Below are 26389 nucleotides of genomic sequence, written 5' to 3' on the forward strand. Positions count from 1 at the left end.
AGGAGGGAGGGAATTCCATATTTTACCAAAGGTATTGGTAAAGAGTGAGTCGCCCCCTACATTGTTGGCTTTGATTGTTTGAACTAGGAGTTTGTTGGAGGAACGCAAACTACTGAGATTACTGTAGGGTTTGATTAAGTTTTTCAGAGCTGGAGTTTTGTCAGGTTGGTTCAGGATTTTAAATGCTTCTATAAGTTGGGTCTGTTTTAGAAGGTTAGGGTATTCAATCCAATCTAGGTTTCTTAGGTTAATACAGTGGTGTGTTCTGTAGGGCATTCCTGTAGCAAATCTAGCAATCTGATTATAGCAGCGCGCTAGTTTGTTTAATTCAGATGTGTTGAGGTTAGTGAGCATAGGAGAGGCATACAGGAGGGTGGAGAGAAGATGTGAGCGGGCCAGGGTCACTTTTGCTATAGGAGTTAGAAAGGATTTGATCCGGTATAGTGACCCGAGTTTTTTGTTAATGGTCTTAATGGTCTGGTTGATATGAATATAAAATGTGAGTTTGTTATCTATGGAGACTCCTAATAGTTTGGTATAGGGGTCTGGGGAGATGATTGTCCCATTTTTGGAGTAGATAGAAAAGGATAGAGGTGTGGTCTTTTATGGGATGGAATAGTAGTAATTTTGTTTTGTTTGGATTCAGGATCAGTTTACGTTCTAACAGCCAATTTTCTACTGATATAAAGCAAGATTGAGTTTTGGATAGTAGGTTAACAGGAGATGTGTCAGCACAGACTAATGTCGAGTCATCTGCATATTGAATGCAGGTGGCTTCAGGGATGGCCTTATACAGGTCATTTGTGAAGATAGTAAAAAGAAGATGCCCCAGTATTGATCCTTGGGGTACACCTATGGTATTTGGTAAGAGGTTAGAGAGCTTTGATTGCCAGAGGACGGCTTGTTTCCTATAAGAGAGATAGCCGAGAAACCAGTCCAGAGCTTGTTTATCAAGCTGAAGATTATCTAGTGTATGATAGAGTAGCTGGTGGTTCACCATATCAAAGGCCTTTGATAGGTCAAGAAACAGTGCTGAAGATTTTTTTTGTCATTTCTGTTGTGATTGATAGTATCGGTAAAAGAGAGAAGAGCAGTGGTAGTGCTATGGTGGGGTCTAAAACCATGTTGTGAGTTGGTTAGTAAATTGTTGTGGGTAAGATAGTAAAGAAGTTGTTTATGTATGCACTTCTCCATGATTTTGGCCAGTGGTGACAGTATTGCTATGGGCCTATAGTTTGATAGTTCTGTAAATAGGCCACCTTTGTGGAGAGGTATGACATGGGATATTTTCCATATTGATGGAATTTTAGATTCTGCTATGGTTCTATTGATAAGCATCGAGATAGGGAATGCGATGGCATCTGCTGCTATCTGTAGGTATTCAGCTGGGAGAAGATCTGCAGAGAGAGTCGTTGGTTTTAGTTTCCTTAGTAAGGATCTTATATAGGTAGTAGGGACAGGCTGAAATTTGAAGGTGGATTGAGATTGTTGGAAGTTATCTGTGTTTATGGTGTTGGTGGACGGTAATTGATTAGCTAGGGATTGTATAATGTCAGTGAAGAAGTTGTTAAAGGAATTCGCTACTTCTTCAGGGGTTTTGTCACTTAGTTGCTTTGGGGTAGGTGTAGAGGATTTACCTGGGTAGAGAAGATTGTTTAATCCAGTCCAGAATTTTTGAGGGTTGTTCTGGTGTTTATTCTGGAGTTGGCAATAGTAATTTTTCTTGTCAGATAATGTTGCTTTTTTGGTTTCGTTTCTTAGTTGTTGGAATTTTATGTGGTCCGAAGTTGATTTGGTTGATCGCCATATGCTCCATGCTTTGTTTCTAAGTTTAATTAGAGATGTGGTATTTTTTGTTAACCAGGGTGCAATCCTAGTTTTTACTCTAATTGATCTTATAGGGGCATGAGACTTAAGTATAGCTAGGAATGTGTTGTTAAAAAGAAGTACCGCCTCCTCTAAGGGGAGATGCTTAAGGGGTGCCCAGTTAAATGATTGAAGTTCCATCAGGAATTTATTGCGGTCAAAATGCTTCTTATTTCTGACTAACCTGTACATAGGTGGATTGGAGTCTATTGCCTTTGTTTTCCTAATATAGGTGATGAGGTGGTCACTAAGGTTGTTTGGAAGGGTCCCTGCTGAATATGTGTGTGGTTGACTGTTGATGAGGATCCAGTCCAGGATACTCTCTTTTTGCTTATTATTACCTATTCGGGTAGGGGAAGATATTAATTGGTAAAAACCATGTAGGTTAATATGGGTAGGATTGGTTTCTGAGGAGCATTTAGTCCAGTCTATGTTAACATCTCCTAGGATAATGGTTTCTTGAGGATAGTTATTCGATAGCCAGCTAAGGATGTGCTCAAGTGTATCAGAGTTATCTCTGGGGGGAATATAGGTCACAATTAGATTAATATTTTTGTCTTTGTTTATTTGTAGTTTTAGTGCCAGTATTTCAGCATTTGAGATTTGAGGTGGTTGAGGCGAGTTAGTAGTGACATTCAGTGTGTTCTTATAGAGCACCGCAACGCCACCTCCTTTTTTAGACTGACAATCATTTCTATATATATTATAGCCTGGTGGCATTACCTCATTATCTTTGGTCCCTTGTTTTAGCCAGGTTTCTGTTAGACACATTATGTCAGGGAGGTACATTGCTATAAGGGCGTGCATGTCGTGGACCTTTTTATTTAAACTTCTTATATTTAAGTGATATATCTGAAGGGAGTTTGGTGGGGTAAGTGGTTGGCTGTTTGTAGTTGGAGAGGGTGTGGGGCCTGGATTTGGATGGATATCCCCATCTATGGTTATATTTTTTCTTAGATAGTCTAATAGTCTTATGAGTTTAAATAATAGTTTAAGTTCGTGTTTGGATTTGGTGTACTTTGGGTTGGGTTTGAGGGGGTTGTGGTGAGTGGGATGGTATGTTTTACTAGACAGATGGATAGTATGATTTTGGAGACAGATAGGGGGTGGGAAGGTACTAGTTTGGCTTCTGGGGTAGTAAAAACCTGAGAGTGTCTGTCCTTCATATCTAGTTAGCAGGTATAGTTTGATAATGAGAAGTAAGATACATGGTACAATTTTTAGCGTTAGTTTAGTTGGGATGGGTGTAAAAGACTTCATTTTCTTTGGGCGATAATGTTCTGAATTGAGAATCTATTGGAGGGAGGATGGGTGGAGTTTTAAAGTCAGAAGTGGTTGGCTAATGAAATAGAGGTAGGGGTGTGGTTAGTTGGCTATAAATTTAGCTATACTGGGGGCGGGTGGGATATGGGGGCAGGGCGGCGAGCGGAGCGGGGTTTATTCCACCCCAACTATGTTGTGGCCAGAGGCAAACAATAAGAAATGGTAAATTTTCAATTTGTTTAGCACCAGTCTTTAACTTTTAGCGCCAGCCTCTTACAAGTTTCAATGTTATACTTTTGCAGTGACTTCCAATTATATTCAGTACTATTTTTAACGCTAGAGTTTGATTTATGGGTTAGACAGGGTGTAATTGCTGCTGCGTTCTGATCCCAGAGTGCTAGTGATCCCAGGGGCTGTTTTAACACATTAGTTTGGGAAGAGCAGATTATTTCAGTACAAGACCTTGTTAGGATCCTTTGGAATTGGGTTAACTTTTTGTCCTGCTGTTCGCTGCTATAGTATTAACCGCTTTTGTAAGCACGAAATATTCTGGCAATTGGGGACTTGTTTAAGTTCGCCAGGGGCAAACACAGTGATATACACCTAGAAATAGATAGAAAAAAGCATATACAGGAATAAGGACTTGTCGCATACAACAGATAAAGACAAATAAGCAGTTACAAATAATGGTTCCAGGTTTGTATCCCTGTAGCACTCCTTCTTATCTACTAAATAACTAACATTTACATACAAGCTAATGCTAGTGAAAAACAATATATGCTACATTCAGGACCTACTCTGGTAGGAAACAGTCACTTAGCTAACCTGAAATTAATACCATGTTACATAGCAAATGTTAACATTAAATGCACTGAGTTACTCATAAACTTATACACGCAACCTTGTTACACCTAAAGCAACCGCTTTTCAGATGAAAGACTGTACCCTGATGAAACTTTAATAAACCCTACTATGAGTCGCTAAGATATTCACAGAAATATGTTTAAACTAAGATAGAATATAACATACGAACCCTGTTATTGCGACTACCACCTGGGTTCAGGATCACAGCAGTGACTCGTAAAAAATGGCGGAACACCTGGGTGGCTTTGTAACTTTGCATACGTCAGAAGTTATTCCACCCCCAACTATGTTGTGGCCAGAGGCAAACAGTAAGAAATGGTAAATTTTCAGAGGCAAACAGTAAGAAATGGTAAATTTTCAATTTGTTTAGCACCAGTCTTTAACTTTTAGCGCCAGCCTCTTACAAGTTTCAATGTTATACTTTTGAACCTATTGAAATAAAAGTCATTTATCCTTTAATTTCTTTTTTTCTCAGTAAATTTCCAACCATTTGTTTTAGCTTGTATCTATAAATAATTAATGTTCCAGTCCATTTCTTCAATATGCTCCAGAATTTTCTTTGTTTTTAGAAAAGTCATAGCAGAATCCAGATCTTCAGCATGTTTAACTTCATCAGGCAGGAATATTTTAAGTCTAGCAGGGGAAAGCAAATGAACTTTAATCTGTCTTTTCTTGAGTTCTTTAATTATTGGTAAAATGTTTTTCCTTTTAGTCATTACAGCATTAGAATAGTCATTGTCAAATCTTACTATTTTGTCATTTATCTTGATGGGAGAGTTGGGCCAAGCTGTTTTGAATATTAGTTCCTTTTCCTGAGATGAGAAGAATTTAACAATAACTGATCTCGGTCATGGGTTAATTTTTGATGAAGAAGCAACAAGTGCTCTTTCTATGCCACACGACATAGCTTCAGATAAATTCAGAGCCTTAGGAAGCCAGAAATAAGAATGTTTGCCATTGTTCCTCCTTCTATTTTTTCAGGCAAGCCAACGATATGAATATTACTTCTCCTAGATATATTTTCCAAGTCATCAATTGTATTTAATAACAAAGTATTCTGTCTCATTAAAAATTCAGTATTGTTCTCACCTTCAGATACCTTTCTTTCCATGTCATTCAGAGCATCTTCTATTCCAGTTATCTGGGATTTGTGTTGTTTTAAAGTCTCATGAATTTGTTCCATCTGTTTAGAGCATTTTTCTTTAAAATGTTGTCAAGTTTGTTATCTGTTTTGTCCATTTTTAATGAGAGTTCTTGTATAATTAGTAAGCACAGACTGGGGTTCTTTTTTAGAGATAAGTCCTGTAAGTTTACATTTGAGTGACTCATTTCAAGACACACAAGCAAGGAAGCTTTCTGGTAAAATATTGACAGGAAAAATTAAAATATATAAAGATATTTACTTAATATCCTTCAATATAATATAAAATAAAGGATTCTCTTTAAAAATATTTAGGATATAAAAATTTAAATTCCTGTCAGAAATAGAAATACAGCAGCAAAGTGGTGATATTATGCTGCTAGCCTATCAGCATCTTGGCCACACCCCCATTACAGCCCCTTCTGTCAAGCAAAGCATTGTGATTGGCCAGCAGTAACTGAAAGGGTCATAGAAACCCCACTGATGCAAGTTGCTCAGCTTGAAAAGTTTATAGACAACTTGCTGTGGTGTCATAGAAGACTATCTGGAGGACTTCCAAGGTAACTGGTCTAATGCAGATTAAACATGAGTCTGTTGTTGGTCATTGTAGCCATGAATTAATAATGACTATCATTACAAATAATTAGGCTCCAGTTTTTGATTCGAAGTTCATCCTTTTGGATATATTGCACAGATACTGTTCCCTTAAGTGTAATGCGATGCTTGTACTGAGAATTTTAGGTTGATTTTACACTCTGAAATTAGTCTGCTGCACTTTTATGTTTTGTCAGCAGTTGTGAATACAGCCTCTTTGGTGTATTAATGATATCATTCATTTCTGGACTATAGCAATTGATGTGCTCTGTTTATTTTATTCCAAACATTTGCTGATCAGGAAAGACCATTGGACACAAATGTCTCTTTTCAGGAGCAAACTCGGAGTACAGTCTAGTTAAGTGACACTTGCTCAGACTCACATAGTAGGTAAATGAAGGTGGAAAGAATCAAATCCTGTACTATGGAGTACAGGAACCTGAGCAATAATAATTCAGAGCCTTAATCCTCTGTGGTAACTGATACTCAACTATCTAGGATTCAACAATTCTGTAATGTGTGTGTGTGTGTGTGTGTGTGTGTGTGTGTGTGTGTGTGTGTGTGTGTGTGTGTGTGTGTGTGTGTGTGTGTGTGTGTGTGTGTGTGTGTGTGTGTGTGTGTGTGTGTGTGTGTGTGTGTGTGTGTGTGTGTGTGCGTGTGTGCGTGCGTGCGTGTGTGCGTGTGTGTGTGTGTGTGTGTGTGTGTGTGTGTGTGTGTGTGTGTGTGTGTGTGTAATTATATAGTGATGGCTACTGTAGTTGTATCTACATGTGGAGTTACCAAAAGTATGGTCTGTGTGCTGTGTGACTTCTTCATCAAAACAGTTCAATAAATGGTAACTGTTTATACTTTGCAGTGTTCATAATACTACATTGTTTCAGAATTAAATTTACTTTTGCACCAACAGATGTATTTTTAAGTTGCAACGATTCTGGAACTTTTAAAGCTGTTTTCTTCAGTCTGCAAAATTCTTTCTAAAATTGCCTCTTTATTATCACATCTACATATAATAGCATGCCAGTCTCATTTTTCAGTTTTTGATGTAAAATAAATTATTCGTGTTTTACTTTCACATTATTAATATTAAATCAACTAATGTTATATTTTGGCATCCAAAATGACAGTTTCAGTCATGCTAAACCACCAGTTCTTCAGATTAATTTCTTCAGTCTTTGGCTTGGTATGAGTTTACCTATGAGTTGTTAAAGCACATTAATTAGATTGACGGTTTTCTGAAAGACAAATTCCAAAACACTTCATTAAAAAACACTATAAAGCACAGCTGATACTATGTAACACATTGCAGTGAAGCTCGTGGTGGCATTAAATTTTCACATGAAAAACCAGTGATGGTCCAGACAGCCGCAAAGTACAGATAAACCCTTTGAACTTCTTCAATATAATCGCCAATTTCTTTGATGCTACACAGAAATGTGTTTGAAAATTAGAAATTCTGGATTTAAAATAAAAATCTGAGCTGTATATGTCTGTGTTTGGAATTTCAGGAAAAGTATAAAAGATGCAATGTGCAGATGAAAAAGCATTTGTTAAAGTCAGATGGGTGCTCCTCAGAGATGACTTGCAAAAATGTGGATTCCCAAAGGAATTTGTATAGGTTATTTCTGGCATACATCAGGATTATAAAGCCCTTATCAAATGTTCAGAGGACTATCTGAGGAGGTGGAGTTATTGAGAGGTGTAAGGCAAGGATGTCTGCTCCCCCATCTGTATAGAACCACTTGCTCAAAAAATAAGACAAAAAGCTATAGGGGCTACACAGGAAAAAGTATGCTTTAAGCTGATGATACAGTATTATATATAGTGAAACCAGATAAAGAGTTGTATTAACTATTTAATGACTTACACATATCTGGTAAGGTTTCAGGCTATAAGAAAAATGACTGAGGCAATTGTAATGAATTATATTCCTTCAGATGATAAGATCCATTCCTTTTGGGACACCAGGGATTTAAATACCTGGGAGTGATGATTTATCTTTAACCCCACCAGGATGCGAAGGAAATGTGGGTGGAAACACATAAAAAAAAAAACAGTACCTGAGGAGGTGGACGCTGATCTTTATGAAAAAAGATAATAAATTCTAAGCAATCAAATAATCCCTCTGAGTCTTTATTTGATTTAATCTTATCTTTACAAGCCAGAGGTGGGTTTTTGGACAGTTTGAAAAGAGAGAGATTAAAACATTTGGGGGAAGGTAAAGCAGAGAAAGTTCATTCAGAAAAGCTAACGTTATCTCAAATCTAGTTATAAACTGGCAAGAAAGGCTTGGAATAAAAGGATGTCCCAGCCTATAGATAAAAGGGATCAGTACAAGTTCCCTAGCACCATGGTTTGCTATAAAGTCAAGAAAATGTGGGATATTTGCCTGTAAATATTTACACTGTTATTGTTATACCTCAGATAAGATCCACAGGATGTTCCCACACATCACAAGCTCATGCTGATGATGTAACCAGGGAGAATATGGGTTTTGGGAGCACGTTTTTTATAAGAATGTGGAGAACTGCAGAAAATAAAGAAGAATTAGCTGAATTACTAGAGAACATGGCCTATGGCAAGGATTGTCTTGCCAAGTAATTCTTCCTGCTAAACTGGTGAGGAGTGGAGAAGCCCAGATATGTAGCTATACAGACATTGTTATTAATGATAGTTACAAAAAGAGGTATTATTGGTACTGCGGTGGTGATGCTGCGGTAGCGTTGTCGCCTCACAGTAAAGACGTTGTCCTGTTCGATTCTCAGCTAGAGTGTCTTCTGTGTGGAGACATGCATGAATGGGTGTACCTTTGTTGAAGGTTGTGCATCAGGGCTGGCAACTCGGCATGTAAAAATCTACTGCTAATCATTAGCGGACCGGAGTTCCGATGTGGCGACCCCTAACCGGGAAAAGCCAAAAGACACAACAACAACAACAACAAAAAGAGGTATTATTAAACAATGGAAAAATGCAATGCAACCTAGAATAAATGAAGTCAAAATAATGATGGATTCAATCAGTGAGATAGATGTGAAGAAATGCCCAATTAAAATGGAAAGTGATGAGTTAAAATGAAGATTGTGGGGGATCTGACAGTGAATGTTTTCCAATAACCATACTTTTATCTAAACAACTGTGTAATATTTGTAGGCCTCTGGCCCTCCCCCAATAGCATTATTATGAAGCTGGAATATATGGGATAGGGAAAGGAACCAGGGGTGAACTGCATCTGATCTTAGGTGGCTGTCAGCCTTTATGTAAATTATTCTTACCTGTAATAGAATTTGTGGGAATAATGCATGCAGAATAATGTTCAGGAGGAGGAGCAAGGTTTAAGAGAATGCAGGAATTGTGCAATACATCTAATATTGGAGTGTATGGCAGTTATTTATTTATTTATTCATTCATTCATTTATTGTGTTTGTTTATTGGGATGGTCACACTGAATAGACAAGCTGCCCCTTTTCAGAGGAGGCCGGGGAGGAAAGCTCCACAATAAAACAAGTAAATGGTAAAATAATAGTTTATATGTTTTGGACAATAAACATAAATACATTTTAGGTCAATATAAGTTAGTTACAGCTTGATAAAGATTTTTTTGCACCTAATATGGAAATTACACATAGTAGAATTAACATGTCATACAATGCTGCATTTGAGGACAAGAAAATGAAAAGACATTACTTATGACTGACAGATAATGCAATTTGTTAGAAATCTTTATGGCAGAAATTTTTTTTTGTAAACTTTGAGGGTGACAATAACGCAGGAGGGTTTTCAACTTACAAAGAGCAGTAGAGCAGATTGTAGCTATACCTGGAGCATTATGACAGTCATTCAGTGAGTAGAGAGCCTATATAGAGAGTAGAAGGAAGCTGGGAGAGGCAGCATTTAGATTATTTCAGGAGGGATCCAAGATCTTAGCTAAGCATTTTTAGATGATCCCTTAAGTGTAGTTTGAAAGAATTATTGTTTTCTAACATTATAAGAGAGAGCGAGATAGGGAATTCTGGGTTTTAGAGAGAGAGAAGGAGAATATGGAGTCTCCATCAGTGTTATTTTATTTAGTTACAGTTAGCAAAATTTTTCTGCAGAACTTAGTGATCTTTTAGGATTGTACAGTTGGAGAATATTGCTTATACTTTGGCATTTGTCTGGGCTGTATATGAGATTAAGTGCCATGGCAAGCTGTGAGCAGGTTAAGTAGTGCCTTAATTCCAGCCACTGAAGTTGCCTCAGTGAGAGGCAATGATGTGCCTATAATGCTGGTTGGCTTCAAATTTTGCAATTTTATTATAGCACTGGGCAAGTAAGGAGAGCTGTAAATTGACAGGTGTGGGGACTGCGTATAGGAGATAGGGATGAGAAGACATCAGGCAATGCATATCCTAGCCTGTTCTGTTAGGTATGTGGCTGTATAGAGGGCTCACAATTTTGGATGAATTTTCTTTACAGCCTGCTTTATGGGGTGGATGAATTTTAGGTTTTCATCAATAGTAACCCCTAGTAGCTTGGCATGGCTTACCATTTCTGTCTTAGTACTGTTTGATGATAGAACTGAGAAGGATTTTTTTGGTTGGATAGTTGCTTAGGAAGGAATAAGAGAAGTTTGGATTTTTTTTTTGGGGGGGGGGGGGTATTAAAAGGAGCTGTGAGTCAATTAGCCAAGTCTCAATCTGTGAGAGAGCATGTCAGGTATACTGCTGTAGTTTAACCATGTTTTTGGTAGGGCAGGTGATTATGGAAGCATCTGCATATTGGATGATAGTTGCTTGTATGGTTGCTAAAGGCAGGTAATTAATGAATATATTAAAAAGCAATAGACCTAATACAGAGCCTTGAGTGACTTCCACGATTACTTTCAGAAAGGAAGAGATGTTTTGCCACTTTACAGCTTGTTATCTATTTGACAGGTAACTGTTAAAGCGGGATAGTGAGAGGTTATCAAAGCCTAGAGAAGATATCTTGCATATTGAATTTAAGTGTGACAACATGTCAAAGGCTTTGGACATATCAAGAAGGATGGAAAAGACACGGTTACTGTTATTTCTACTTTGATTTACTGCTGTAACAAAGCTTAGTAGTGCAGCAGTGGTGCTGTGATGTGGACGGAAGCCATGCTGTTTAGGGGAAAGTACTGAGTTTTCAGTAATGTAGGTAAGAATTTGGGACTGTATACGTTTTTCAAGTATTTTTATATAGGGGAGATAGGATGGCTATTGGCTTGTAATTGGGGCGGTCACTAGAATTTCCACCCATTTGATACCATTTAGGGCATTACAGTGATGTTTTCTAGTTGGAAATTGGAGACAAATTCAGATATTTTGTTACATGCTTACTTGAATTTGGTAGTAGAATGCAATACTCAAAGATTAGATTACACTGTAAACATACATTAAACTAGGTAGTAGGTAAAGGTCAGACAGTGGTTATGTATGCTTTTTTAAAGAAAATATTTCATCCAGTAGAGCAAGCAAAGTTTTTGATTAGATTTGAGAACCGCATCATTTACATGAAGGCCATTTTTCCATCTCCCCATCTTTATTGGTGTCAGGAAGTTAGAGAGAGAGAGAGAGAGAGAGAGAGAACACATTCTAGGAGTGTTTTATGCTGTGTTGCAATTTACTGACCAAGTCAGCTGAGACATGGGATAGGGAAAGCAAGCAGATGTGACTTGAAGCTCATGTATCTTCTACTGTTTTCTTAATAGGCATGGTTGTGGACTGGGCAACTTTGACAATATGAAGGAATCACTAAACTCTTTGGCAACATCAAGTAAGCTAGTGTCTAGATAGAGATTTAGTGAAGAAGCTTTAATGGGTTAAGCATTAAATCTTGCTAGAAGCATTGAAGTTGGTGAATATGTAGTGCCTGAACATGTTGGAAGCAGTTTCTTCTGCTGTCGCTAAGCTTATAATTGACACAATTATAAAGCTTTGTGTATTGAGCAAGGTAAGAAGAGAGTCTTAAGAGAATGAAATATCTTTTACATTTAGTCAGTCTGTTACATAAAAGCGTTCCTTGCTCTAGTTATTAAGTGTTAAGTTTAACCCTTATTATTGTTGAGAAGGGATAAGAAGATCTTACTTACAGAATTTAACTGCAAGGTCTGAAGCCAGATACTAAAGTGAAGACCAGTTAGTTCATTTCAAGGTAGATATGAGATTAAGGGCTGAAATGTCTATTTCTACTTAAGGCATAATAGTGTTCCTTGTTGATTTTGTCTTAATGACAGCTGGGGAAGTTGGAAAGGTGGTCGGGAATAATGCCAGAAGGCACTTTATTACTGGGATATGTAATCAATATCCAACCTATGATACTTTCTGTTGGAGGCTTTGCCTGTTATTGTAGTAAGTGTTATTAACCGAACAAAAATAACCGGACAGGTGGATGAGTAAAGTACTCTTGTTCTCTTCCATCCCTGCTAAGGTTACCTAGGATTACCAAATTTTGTATAATATCATTTCCGACCTGGCAGAGAATATTTTCTGCCATATTATTTCCTGCTTTGGGTAAAGTAGGCATAGCATATAATTATACTTCTGGTAATGCTCATTCTGAATGGCAGCACTGTAGCATCATTCATGGTACTGAGGAAGATCTGTTATTCAGGAGCATTCATTTATGGTAACACAGATGATTGCTGTATGCCCTGCAATTTTATGGGTTTTGTTGGATATAAAGGTACTGAATTGTAAAAGTAAGATCTTGCTGGCTTTTGTGTTTGATATGTGTTCATAACTATGCTTCTAATACAAGAAGTATAGAAGACGTATATGCACATAGTTACCCAGTATTGACAACAGACTTTGTTACATGGGTGATGGGTATTTAGGTATACTATTTTAATGCCATCATGTGAATGAGACCATATTGGCTCTGGGTGGTCACTGAGGATGTGACTAGCCTTAGCAAATCCAGGATCTGAATGAGCACTCACACTGACTTGGTAGGTGCCTAATTTTTATGGACTGGAATTCAGTTTTGAGGCACAGGGACATTTCTAAAGATATCTAGTTGATGTATGCTAAGTATAATGGATGATTAACATAGAGTGTGGATGCAGGAATGAAAAAGTTCTTGTGATAAATATCCTGAGCTAATAATGAATGAAAGGCAGCATGATGAGCAGTAAGTGTGAAACAACTTATGAATAGCAGAATAGGGCAACCAAATCATTTCATGTTTTTACTGCTGAAAAGTGATGCAATAGTAGTAAGTAACATCTTCCTGAATGTAATCAGATGCCTTTCAGTAGGTGCCACAAATGATGGGAGGAAGGGTGGGTGGGACAGGTGCACCCTAATGAAGCGGGGCAGTCCAATCTTATGACATTAACAGTCTGTTGCATACTTTAAGCTACTTTGGGTCCTCAGATTTTTTCATCCCCCGCAGCTGCCTCCAGCTCTTCTTCTCATTCACTGGTTTACTGGACCTGCCTTGACCTCCCCTGGACTCAAACGACCCCACATCTAGCTCAGTGGGGAGATAAAGAACACTAGTAGTGCTGCTGGACAGTGTGCCCTAAACCCCACCATACTGCTGCAGCCTTGCAAGGCCCACAGCTGCTCCCTTTGGAAGGTACATAAGTGCTTCCAGTCATGACCATTCTCCTAACCAAGCGGTACCCCACTACAGAACAGAGCTTGCCATGGTGCTAATGTTGCTATTAAAGTAGGCTTAGCCTTCTCTTCACCCAGGATGGGCAAGACAATGTCAGCCACTAACTCCCATGCTCCTCATCGTGGTTCCTCTGTCACCTGTGCCACTAGTCGAAGACCATGTCATTAGAGGTGGAGTAAGGGCTTTATCCCTCTGCATCAGGGGACTGATTTTGGTTCCTTACATTTTAGCTAAATTTCCCCCAAGTCTTTATTCTCTGAAGACATAAAGAAGCTTTCTCTCTGGTCTTTTTGCATATATTTCCTAAAAATAATGAACTTTACTAAGGTAGTGTTGTGTGTGTTGTCAGGAAGTAGTAGACTTATAATCAAGAATTAAAAGTGTTCCTGCATAAAGGCTCTTATATAAGGTCATTCCTTTCCATACTGAATGAGTGCACTTCCAAGTGGTATTTTGTGACCAAGTAGGGTACAAGATTCACCCTGAGCAAACCTATAGTGTATGCAATTCACTTTTATAGAGCATACAAGCAAAACAAAATTGGTGTATCAGGAAGGAGCTACTAAAAGGCTCAAAAATATCAGTAGCTGTTAATAATGACATATGTTTGACATTGTCAAATAAGCTAGGTTATCATGCATACTGTTCTTTAAGTACAGACATATTGTTTTGATCACATGTTACTGATTAACCACTGTGGTAAATAAAACAATGAAGATTTTTTTTTTAAATAAATTATGCTTTGTTAAGAACTAGACACTTTTTCCACACAATACATGTGTGCTAAGGTATTGACATCAACCCACCTTTTCCCGTTTTGTGCATGGGATCATGAGATCACATCAGTTAGAGCCAATGCTTACACTGCAGGCTGGCTAGAATCACAAGGGAAACATAATTTGTTTCACATTTTTGATAAGTCTGCTGACCTCATTGCCCATATCTGAGTGAATCTGACCACTAGACAGATGATACTGAAAAATACCAAGGAAATGCACTGAAGATTTGATCCTAATATATTTTCTTAGAACTTAATGTAATTCTTAATGTATAATAATCTTGCCACACTATGTTACTGTATTAAGTATTACTGTTGGAGCAGGAAAAGTCATAATTGTAGAAAAGAAACTTGCTTATGTAGCAACACCATACAGTGTTACTGAAACTGACTACCTAAATAGTATTGGGAAATAATAACATTTTAGATAGTTATTTGCCTGTTACTGATATTTCGAACATATCAGGTCCACAGCTCAAGTTTGGCACCTTTAAACTTACTAGCTGTACCATAACCATGTTAGAACAATGTCATGTTGCTGCAGCAGTAAATGTGACATGTAAGACAATAGGTAAGAAGGGATTCCTAGAAACAATGATACTTTTAAATTGGTGTTTGGTTGTAAAACATGGATGCTAAATTTCTTAAATAGAATGGTGAGGTGCTTTCAAACCTGTGTATTAAGAACATGTGCTTTTATAACTTCAGTAACAAAAAACTAGTAATACATCTAGGATTAAAGCCCACTTAGTTCTGTATCTGGCACCTCCGAACACTCCTATAGTTTATTTAGAACAAGTTAACATTCTTGTTCAGAATTACAGTTTAATATATGGTGAAAATGTGTAATATTATGTTACATTGCCCATCTTTTGCCAGTGATAGTAAATTTAGGATAGAATTTTATCTTATTTGATCTTAGAAAACAAATGTTAAAAGATGTTTTGAGTATAACTCATTAAACTCAAGCATACAGAAGGTTGTTTTTCAATGTATTACCTTAGTTCCCTAAGTAATTTATTTCAAAGTGTAGAAATCAGCCATGCACATAATTTGTTTAATTTTATGTAGTCCTGATGTACTTAAGGATAAGCAGGGTGTTGACATTTCTATTACTGTAGTACTCATCTTCAGAGTATAGAACACCCTTTCTTTAGCAGTATGGTCTTTTCCAGGGAATCATCCTGAGAAAAGAGACAAATGACTGTTGCAAGCTCCTGGACAGAGATAGAACAGGGCAGCACAGTCATTCTCTGCAGACAAGGCCACTAACTGTGACACTGCTGTTGCTAGAGTGCATACTGCTGAAAGTGCAGATGGAGGTTTTAATGACATGAAAAGCATTGTGAGATGCTGCAGATCCATGTCTAAAAGAAATGTTCGATGCTTCTGTAATGTCATCAAAGGACTCAAGGATGTAGGACATAATAAACAGCTGGTGAAGCTATTCAGTGTTGTGTATTCTTCTTAGATACATAGAAACTGTTCATCCACAGTATCAAAAACCATGTGAAAAAATGAAAGAAGCTATTTTATTTGCATATAGCAGATAGCAGCATTTTTTCAGTAAAAAAGATGTTCCATAGAAATGGACTAAGTTAGAATTTAAACTAAATGGTTCAAAGGCAGTATGAGAATTTTTTACACTGAGAAGGAAGTGAGCAGATGCACCAGCCCCTGTGAGAAGTTGGTAGGACCAAAGTATGTCAGAATTGCAAGATTTTGGGACAAAATGACAAGTTCAGTGGGACAGAAGAATGGTTAACTTGAACTTACATACACAGAGAGTATGCTGCGGAGGGTCATGCCATATATCTCCTGTTAAAGCCTACACTTCTATATTTCCTAAACAGACATCTTCAAAGCCTGGACTTACTAGGCTGCTTAGACTAAAATACGACTATAGTGATTTACTACAAATAAAGTATGCTGCAATCTATGGTCTCATAAGAACATTTGTTTCATCAAATTATTTTTTCCCATTTAGTAATGAAGTGAATATGCATTGCCAGCAATGTAATACTAAAGTAAAGTAAAACACCTTTCATTTGCCTTTGAAGACTCCATCAGAGGTTATCATGAGGAGCAGGATGATAGGTGTGCATTAATTTTGTCATTGTAATCCCCTGATGGGCAACTGGCCTCTTAAAAGATCTGTCAGTACTTTGTAATGCAATTCCCTATATTTTGGTAAGTATTTTTTGTATGTGTTTGTGACTTGGAATTAATAATATATAAAAACAGGAATGTGCTGTAAGCCCCCATAACAGTCTTTTTTATTTGTATTTAATTAGTTTACTTGCAATAGGAAATGCCAAGAAAGTGGTACTGTTATTATTTGTCTTAATAATGAGGTGTCCATTTGCCAGCTAAACTCAGTCAATTGTGTTCATTCTCTATTTCTGGGAATTATTGCTAGTTTGGGCAATTTATCAAGGAAAGAGCTCCAGTACAAAATACATTCAGATTTCAGAGAGTTGTTAAAAATTCACATCCATCTTACAAGGTCACTGACAAGAGGAAAAATCCCTTTTCTCTGAGGTGATATAACATTGAAGTTGATTTCAAGATGTCTGGGGCTCAAGGGGATCTGTCTCTTGCATGGAGATTTGGGGTAGAGGGTTAATCTCCAAAAAACTTTTAACACTTCATACAAATCTGATGTTGAACATTGGTTCATCCAAAATTGAATACCCATAGTGTGACTTCCTTGGGTCCTTGTAGCACTGTGACACAGCAACCACTGGATATATCACTTTTTGTGAACCTAAAATAATGACAAACATTGCAGAAAGAGAGTAAAACTAAAATTGTTCTAGTTCCCAGGCATTCACTGAAGCAGCCTCCAATAACTATCTTTTAATTATGCTGAATGAAGTGAAACCTAACAAACTTATTAACTGAGGCATTGTCAGAGACAAGAACAATGTATAGCTTTGTTTCACTTTTTTTTTTTTTTACTTAATTTTTTGAAAATTGAGTCTGGTTACAGCCTGCTTATTATATCATATATCCTTCATATAGCTTGCTGTTCAATTGCAGCTTATCCCCTTACTATTTTTTCTTCCCAGCAGAGAGTTACGCTGGAGCACACGCCAAGTCAGAGACAGACCTATATCCTACACGACTGTTACTTGACCATCCAGATGTCTCCAAGCCAAACTGCAGCAGAGTAACCCAAAACTTCCCAGCTCAGTGATGCGACACAAATTACATTTCACCAGTTCTGGGACTCCCAAGTAAAGGGTTTGGTTTTGAGAGTTTCGCACTGCACTAATTCACATGGTGCTCCATTCTGCAAGGATTTCTGATGGTTGTGGATAAATGACCCAAACAAAGTGACACCACTGACGGCCAAAATAGCTACCCATTGGACAACAGAGTGGCACGACTACTGTCAGCTACCCGCTGGACATGCAGCACTAGAGGGGCAGCATCATTTGAACAAGGAAACTTTGCAAGGGCACTCAGAACTTTTTTGTCCAAGAACACAGTGAAAATGAACTTGCTATTTAACATAATTTTTAATTGTTTCAGTGTTCATAGGGTTGGAAGACTTCTAACCAACAGACAGTTCTATTAATCATGTTGAAGACAACCATCAGAAATGTTAAAATTATGAAAAGCTGGCAGATAGAAAGACTAGTGGGAAAAACTGACTCATTTGCAGTGCTTAATTCCTTGATATCTGGAATGTATGACCCAGCTCCTTTTTGATGATATACACCTGGAAGGTGATGCTTTGTGCTGGCTGTGTTTGTAACAGTATTTAAAATAACTGAAGGTACCTGACAATGTTAAATAGACTTACACTGTGTTGATCAAACTGAATACTTTTTTTTGTACTTCTGGCCATGAGAAGATGTTACAGACCCAAGAGTAGAAAGAGCGGTCGGGAAATTCCGTCCAAGTCACAGTTTCATTCATGCTTCTCTCTCCTAAAGCCAAATTGCACTTCTTGGAACTGTTGTGTTGAAAACAAAATGCCAGCTCAGGAGAACTTTGAGTTAGGATTACAGTATCAGAATATGCACAAATGTAGCAATCTTGCATTTTTGTTTGTATTATAGAATAGCATCTGAAATGCATTTGGCTATCTCCTGCTGTAGATTTTTGCAGATGGTATAGCTCCAATCCTTCAACTACATCAGTGTAGGGTGTTCCATTTTGTTTTATAATTCAAGAATACTTGCTTGCATAATTGTATTTTAATGATTTTGAAAATCTTGCTTTGACAGATTTCAGTTTTCATAGCTGCAAGACACTAGTCAATGTGTGCAGTCAAACAGACTCAAAAGATTATTAGTCTGTTTCTGCTGGCATTTTAATGTTTATGTAGTGAAAAAAGCTGGCAAGAGCCACACGTATTAATTACATCTGTAGTAGGAAGAGAGAGACAGAATTGTGACCAGCACCTGCTAAAGCTTTGGAACAAACTGTCTCTGCGTATGTGTCAAAATAGTAGCATGCACAAATTCAAAAAGAAGTACACATCTGTATGACAGATGAAAAATACAAACGGGAAACTCCTGATGGCAATTAGATATTTGTTTTTAAAACAAGAGTAAGGGAAACCCTTCTATGACTACAGTGTTTTGAAATGACAGGACTGAACAAGATTTTTGTTGTATTTGCACGATGAGCCTTCTGAAAGATCTGGTAGTCATGTTCACTATCACATCAGTGGCAAAATATTTGTTAGAGATGTTAGGCATGCTCTCTATACAGTATGTGAAGACAGTGATTCACTCTTACAGGATGGATGAATGGATGGATCATAGAGGGCCAGGTCGAATGAAACAAGTAAACAAGAGACATTAGATGGTTTGTAACATAAATCTGCAAACAGAATACTGACAAAAGCTGTTCAAAAACAGCTGAAAAGGGCTGTTTTACCAAGAAACATGAGTTTTTTGGTGTTTGTTCCCAAGTACTGTTTCTTGCAAGAAAACAGTACTTTCAGGGATGTTTGTGCATAGGATCATTATCTGAAGAAGTTTCTTTCAATCATCTGACCCACTGTCTGTACTTAGAGTAACGGGCAGTGTCTGTGCCTCTTTCATCAGCCTAGTTTTTCAGAAGTTTTGAATAAATAACCAGTATTACAATGTAATATGCATTAATAAAGAAAAAAAGGAGGCTACTCTTCAACTAGCAATAACTTGTTGAAATTTGTGTAAATTGCTGGAATAATGCTGATCATTCCCATGACAGGCAGTTAAGTCTGTAATCATAAATTAGAATTACTAACATTTTGTTCTAGGTCACACTTTTCTATACAGTCTGCATGAATGTTGTACTGTACTTAACAAAGTGACTGAAGTTGACACGTCATTGTGCACTTCATACCCATAATGCTTCATTTCACTGAGTAGTGAATTGTGTTAACTTCATTACCATTTAAATTCAGACTCCAGTTTGCTGTATATTGATCCATATTTAATAATGTTCTATCCACTATATTCTATATTTGTTGGTAGTAAATTCAAAAACTAACTGCCTCTAGCCCAGAACTTCCATGTTTCAGCCATAAACCTGGCAAAATACAAGCTACTGAATTCCATTCTTGAAGAATACTTGAATATTTAAGCTTGAACTTGCTTGCCAATGAACTGTAACAATTTATTTTTATTGGTACATCTCTATGTGTATTTTTCTGCTACTGTTGGTGCTTTACCTTTATCTATATCGGTTTATTTTTCTTTGAACTTTGAGTGTTGATTCTCTCTTTAAATGGTAATTATTTAACAGTGTCAAGTTTATTTTGCATGCATCGAGCTGTTCATTTTGGATTTCCATTATAAATAACAATGCCTAGCTGGACAGACAAACATACATACATTACAGCTGAAAAAATCCTTTGTCTTATCATCATGCTGATTTCTCTTTCCTAGATGTATTCCCTCAGTCTATCTTTAAATCCTGCTAGACTGTCAGTTTTCTTTATGTCATCAGACACTCTCCTCCAATTCCATGGACTCATCTCACAAAACCAGTGTACTACCGTGCAGCTGCAATTTGATTTCCTATGAAACCTGAAGATGCCATCTTTTATACCCGTGCCACCTTCCATTCCTTTTAATCCCAAGCAGTGCAAAATTACTCGCACATAAAGGCCTTTATCAAGTCCCCTCTTGTCTTGTGCTACTCAAGGCTCTACTGCCCCTGCACGTTTAGTGTTTTGTGTTTCATGCAGTTCTTCTTTCTATTTCAGTCCATAATTATATTTGGTTTTAAAAGATGCTCTCATTGCTACACCCTCTTGTTCTTTACAAGATTGTTAAATACTGGAACATACCAATACCTAAAGACACTTGATTTTATAGACATTAAGCCTATTCCAGATCTCTTTGTTAAGCAGCATGTGCTATTAACATTAGCATCATTGTTTAATTTAACACTGTATTAAATGGCATGTCTTTGCAAGATAACCCTATTCCTAGCTGGTTACATTTGTTCTATATGAAAGGAATTTTTACCCTGTTCAAACTTTGTTTTAGGTTGTGGCATATACTGCTTAATGTTGTTTTTGTTCTTACTCCCTCATCTGATGCAGTTATTCCATTTATATTTTCATTCATTTTCCAATAACTGCTTTATCCTTTTCTAATGGTTATGGGGTGCCACAGCTTACCTGGTAAGCAGTAGGAATAAGGCAAAGAAACAAAATCCTGTACTCAATGCCAGTCCACTGCAGTATGCACATATAGACAGTTCTAAGACCAAGTTAGAAATTTGCTAGTTCAAATCTTAGCATATATTTAGATGTTATAGAAACCAGTGACCCTGGTAAAAACAGTCCATGTGTACACATGGAGGACACATAGATTCTGCATAAAAGGACACCCAGACAGGGACTAAACTGAAGACTGAAGTACTGTATGACAACAACACTAATAGCTGTACCACTTTATATGGTTTTCAAATTTATTGTGAATTGTCTTGTCCTAGTTTATCAATCTGTTGTGTATTAACTGAATAGCTAAGGCTCCCTGAGCCATAACAACCCAACTACCGCTCATAGCATCTCTCTTATTTTTCTAGCTTGATCATATTCTGCACTAAGTCTTCGCTGATTATATGGCATGTCAAAAGTTCTGATATCCTATTTTTGGTAAACTATTACTTCCAAACATTATAGAGAATTTTGGCGTATGAGCAAATATTATATCAGTTTTCATTTGTATCATAACTTTCCTACATTCCTGTTCAATATGTGATCTACTGTGGAATGTTTTATGTCTTTGTAGAAAGCACATTTCTTGATTTACTGTTTCTTGTACCATACAAAACTATCCTGCCTTCTTTAATTTTGAGATATTTTATCCCTCATCCTGGAACACTGCTGTACTTTCTGCCATTTCACTGTGCTAGCTCTAACTTTTCTTATGTATTCTGCTCATCATACCTTTCAATTGCATCGACAATACCCTTCTGTCTTTTACAGTCCCCTGCTCAAAGCTGACATTTTACGTACTTTGTCTTTTATAGGTACATGTCTTGCTCATTTCAATCTGCTGAGGATTCTTTTCACCTTATTGTCATCATTTATATACCTTCTATGTTTTATTGCTTTAGTTAAATCTGTTAGCAATATTACCTTTTGCTATCCATTTCAGATCTGCTATAATGTCACAATTACTATTACATAAGAGGCAGTGGTGTCATATTCTGTAACTATTACTCTTTTATTTATGCATAGTATGTCACAAGTATTTTTACCTCTAATTGGATATGTATTTCTTACTAAAATGACGACACTTCCTCTTGTATCACAAATGCTATGATTTCAGATGATGTGTGGTATGTTTAAATCACAGATTTCAATTACTTCACTCAGATGTATGTGTTGTGAATAAAAAAAAAATGCATCAGAATGTTTAATTCTGTCCAAGTTGATTTTAAAGGTCTACAAGTTCCTACTATCAACAAAATATAATATGATTGTCTTAACTATACATTTAGTTAGTTGATGACTGGTCCAAGCGCATTTTTCAGCCATGACTCAAGACAAAGGCAATAAAATGTTAAACATTTGTATAATGAACAGAATACATCCAGCTGGTTTGATATTTTGGCTGGGATTCATATAGGACAGCACAGCAGTGCAAGTTTCACTGCACTAATGAATGAGCGGAGTTGTGCTGTTGCTGTACCCTTTATGGATTCATAGTTGTGCACATTCCTGAAGTGCTACATCTTACTAGACCGGATTCTGCATGAATACGAATTACTAAGATGAGCAATTTTGTCACACACAGACACAATTCCTGCCCCCCAAGTGACAGACAGACAGCAGGATCAGCCTTAGATAAACTGGTCGGGAGGGTGGCCTAATGGTTAAGGTGTTTGCCTTACAAAACATAAGGTACGGGGTTTGAATCTCACTGGGGATAATTGGCTAGGCTTAAAATGGCTCGCAAGGGCAGTTAGCCTAGTACTAACCTATGAACCTATGGTACCCTAAGCAAAAAGGCACCATGAGGTACCCCCACTGTCCATCCCATCCTGGTTTACTCACACTATCTAGATTACCTGTGTTTCCTTACTTTCTTTCACAGTTTGTCTTGCTCTTCAGTTTATTCCTGCAGTTTTCAATCATTCATTAATTCATTCAACATCTTCTATCGTGGCAGGACTGAACTCTGACAAATGTGGAGGAAACAATTACATTAAAGCTGGGGAGTTCTTTTCTAAACCTTTTTGTCCAATGATTGCCCATGTAAAAAAAACATGATGATGGAAAAAATACATTCTTACCATTCAACTTTGCTTTTTCCTACATCCTTTCAACACACTCTAACTGACCAAGGCCCAGTAGTAAGTAAATTAAGGTGAGGGCTGCTAGGCACCCAGAAGCCATAGGGTTACAGATGTTCTGAAGTATATTTTAGTTTTTTTTCCCCAACCTTTTGATTCAATGGTGACTTGAACAAAAATCATGTATGTGGAAAACAAATTCAGCTGACCAAAGAAAACTTTTCAATAAACTGACAAGACAAACACTTGTGAGGTACATATATAATATCTGAGAATAGAACCGGTCCCACTACCCCCCACCTCAAAATAGGCAGTCGCTATTTGTGTATCTAGCACTGGTACTACATTGTTTTTTAAAATTAAGGCATAAATGACTACAGTCATAGTTCAAGCTGCTACTGCCATATTTATATACATCATGCCTCTAAAAGGCAGCCTCTTTTTGTGTACCCTTCTGATGTCAGCCTGGGACAAACATGGAAAAAAAAAATAGAACATAACATATTTGCTGTTAGACATATATAAACAGCATGCTTATTTACTCTGCACCATAAGATAGCCACCTATATATGCAACAGGTGTTTGATTGCAAGGAAATTGAAAAATAAATAATGATTGCAATAATATTTCCAACTTGTTACTTCTAGAGACAGTACAGTGTTCCTATACAAGCTCTAGTGACCTCCATGCACTCTTCTAAAGTTTAGTGACCTCTGAAGGTTGGGAGGAATATTAAAGAAATAATACCATCATTCCCAGGCCCTCACATAAGTACAGACACCTTCTGTGTACCCTTATGAGCAGGGCTGCTTTTAGACTAGGTGGGGTTTATGACTGAGGCAATTACTAAGCCTATGTCAAAATCTGGTAGCCAACAGCACCCACAAGTTCTGAACATCTGGGTATTCTGTGATGCTTTTATCCTGTATTTTTTGAGATGACAGAGTTTGTTACTTTCATTCAAGCACTGTGCAGTGGTACAGCGGTTTGCATTGTCGTCTCACAGCAAGAGGTTCTCCGGTTCAAGTCTTGGTTGGGGTGCCTTCTATATGGAGTCTGCATGTCCTCCCTGCATTTGTGTGGGTTTCCTCTGGGTGCTCTAGTTTCCTCTCATGTTACAAAGACATGAGTCTGGCGCATTTCTCCAAGGGCCTGTGCTGAAAATTGGCTCATTCCAAGTCTGACTTTCCCGGTAAACAAATGTTAAATAAATAACTAATCCTTACCAAGCAGTTATATCCATTTCTGTTTGCAATTCAGATGACTTATCATGATAAAACAGGATAACAATATAATGTTTTTCACCTTTATTCCAAACTCACAGTTGCCACATATTAAAATATTGCACATTGCTTCTCATAATCACTTTAGTCCTACAAAACCAAACAAAAAAAAGAAGCAGACAGATAGTTATTTTCCTCCACAGAAGAAAGTCACAGCAATCATACCTACTCTGCCTGTGCATATCAACTGTCCAGCTATGTAGTCCATCTTAGTTCTCATGAATGCATACTAGTCCTGCTAAGACAGATAATGACTGTTTAAACTTGACAAATGACAGTGGTAAAGGAGAACACTGAACCTTGGTAGTGTGTTTGCATACTGCTTATAATGTTACAGCAGTAGTGTAGTTTGACAAATGTGTGCTGCTGCCATAACATTGTTAACCTTGTCACAAACAGTATTTTATGAAAAATAGCATCACGCAATATACCCCAGCAAGGTTTAAAAAAAATCACCTTCCAGTGCTAACTATTCACTTAAGTTCTTTTATAAAACATTTTTACATCAGTCTGACTTTGTTGAATGCCCCTGATTCTGATGAATTTCTGATAAAACTACTGAGGATTACAGCCAATAATGTCACTCATTACAGTTTCATACTTTGTATTGTTCATTAAATGCACATTGAGCAAAATCTGTTGTTCTTTTAACTTAAAGGTCCCTGATGTTGCTTCATATCTTTTAACATTTACATTGTAAATCATATTTGCTTGTCATTCAGAAAATGTATCCCGATGGATAACCTATTGTTCTATTAACTTTTAACAGCTCAGATTTTACCTGATATTATCCACCCTGTCCCTTGTAATTTTTGTTTATTATTTTCTTGTAAACCACTGAGGATTAATCAGTCAGCAGTGATGATTATTAGTGTTTTATAATTCTTAATATTCAGAAAATGCGTGTTGAAGGGATACATGTTGTTGTTCTACTAAGTTTTTAAGTGTATAAAAAAATCGTAGACGTGTTTACCGCTATTTGTTTACAAGCATCTGCATTCTTAACTGCTACATGTGCACAGTCCAGTGTTCTCCATTATTGGTCAAATGACAATGAGGCTCACTTACATTTTACTTTTTTTCCAGCCAATCCCTACCCCCACACAGCAGTTATAGCCACCACATCTGATGGCTGTGCAATATTATTTCAACTCCACACATACCTCTCAACTGTCCAGATTTTCACAGAATGTCCAGATTTTGGCCTCATATTTTTGGTATGTATCCTAAAGTTGTTGGTTTTCTGGCAAATCAGTGAGGGTTGAAGTCACTAAATAATAATATACATTTCATTCATAAAATGCACACTAACACAAATCCTGTTATTCTAGCACATTTCTGAGTTTATGAGAGCAATAGTTAACATATGTCCCTATTTTGGGGTATCCCCCCACACACACTATTTTTGGATCTGTCCAGATTTCTTGCTAAGAGGTTGAGACTTACATCTCCACAGTCCCCACACAATTTGCTACACAAGTTGATCCTTACAAATCACAAAGCCAGACTAAAACTGGCAAGCTACATAGGGTAAAGCTTCCCTGCTTACCCTGCACACATACCCCCCACGTGAAATGCATAAGTGCATGCTGCTATCATCTAACAGTGTACAGTTAATGTATTTAATGCACTGCTGTTCAGGGTAAATTGCACAGTACAGTGTATGACTTCTGGAATACTCAGGTTTCCTAAGTGACTGGTGCACTGGACTGGTTATGGGCCTCTTTAGCATAGATCATGCTCATGGCTATCACATTTGTATGTGGCTTCCAGAGTCTGCCTACCTAGTTGTCCAGAGCTATCATACTAGGTATTCTTAGACTATGAATCACAATAGGTTGCTTGATATGCAAGTTGCTTTGCATAGAAGTTAACTTGGCTATGAATAATGGTCTTTGTTTTGAAACAAACAATAGTTGGAAAACCCTCATAAATGTTGTTAAGGTGTAGTTTATTTGATGCCAAAGTATGCTCAGCTAATGAACTAAAGACATTATGACTAGCAGAGCTGACATGGCAGTTACATGTTGCTGGCACAAGTTTAGTGATTTAGTTATCCTGTATCTAAAACATGCATAAATTGCGCAGGTTGAGTCAAATCACTAGGATGTTTTTCTTTAAACTGCATATGATCGCATGTATTTCAGAGGCAGAAGGGAAGACTGTCTCACAGCATTGGTCCTAACCTTGAAAGGACTGGTATAGATACAGTGGAAGCAC

The 26389-nt window shown here is 37.3% G+C and overlaps 1 protein-coding gene across 1 annotated transcript in view; it reads left to right on the forward strand.

Moving 5' to 3' along the window:
- DOK4 (docking protein 4) overlaps positions 1-22018 on the forward strand; it is a 589260-nt gene extending 567242 nt beyond the window's left edge. Inside the window, exon 8 of the mRNA XM_044081500.1 lies at positions 17198-22018. Coding sequence (XP_043937435.1) covers positions 17198-17325 — 128 coding nt within the window. The 3' untranslated portion in view covers positions 17326-22018. The remainder of the gene's footprint in view (positions 1-17197) is intronic.
- Positions 22019-26389: the final 4371 nt, after the last annotated feature.

This window comes from Protopterus annectens, chromosome 8.part0 (genome assembly GCF_019279795.1).
Source record: "Protopterus annectens isolate FY-2018-M chromosome 8.part0, PAN1.0, whole genome shotgun sequence".
In the NCBI taxonomy this organism is placed as follows: Eukaryota; Metazoa; Chordata; order Ceratodontiformes; family Protopteridae; genus Protopterus; species Protopterus annectens.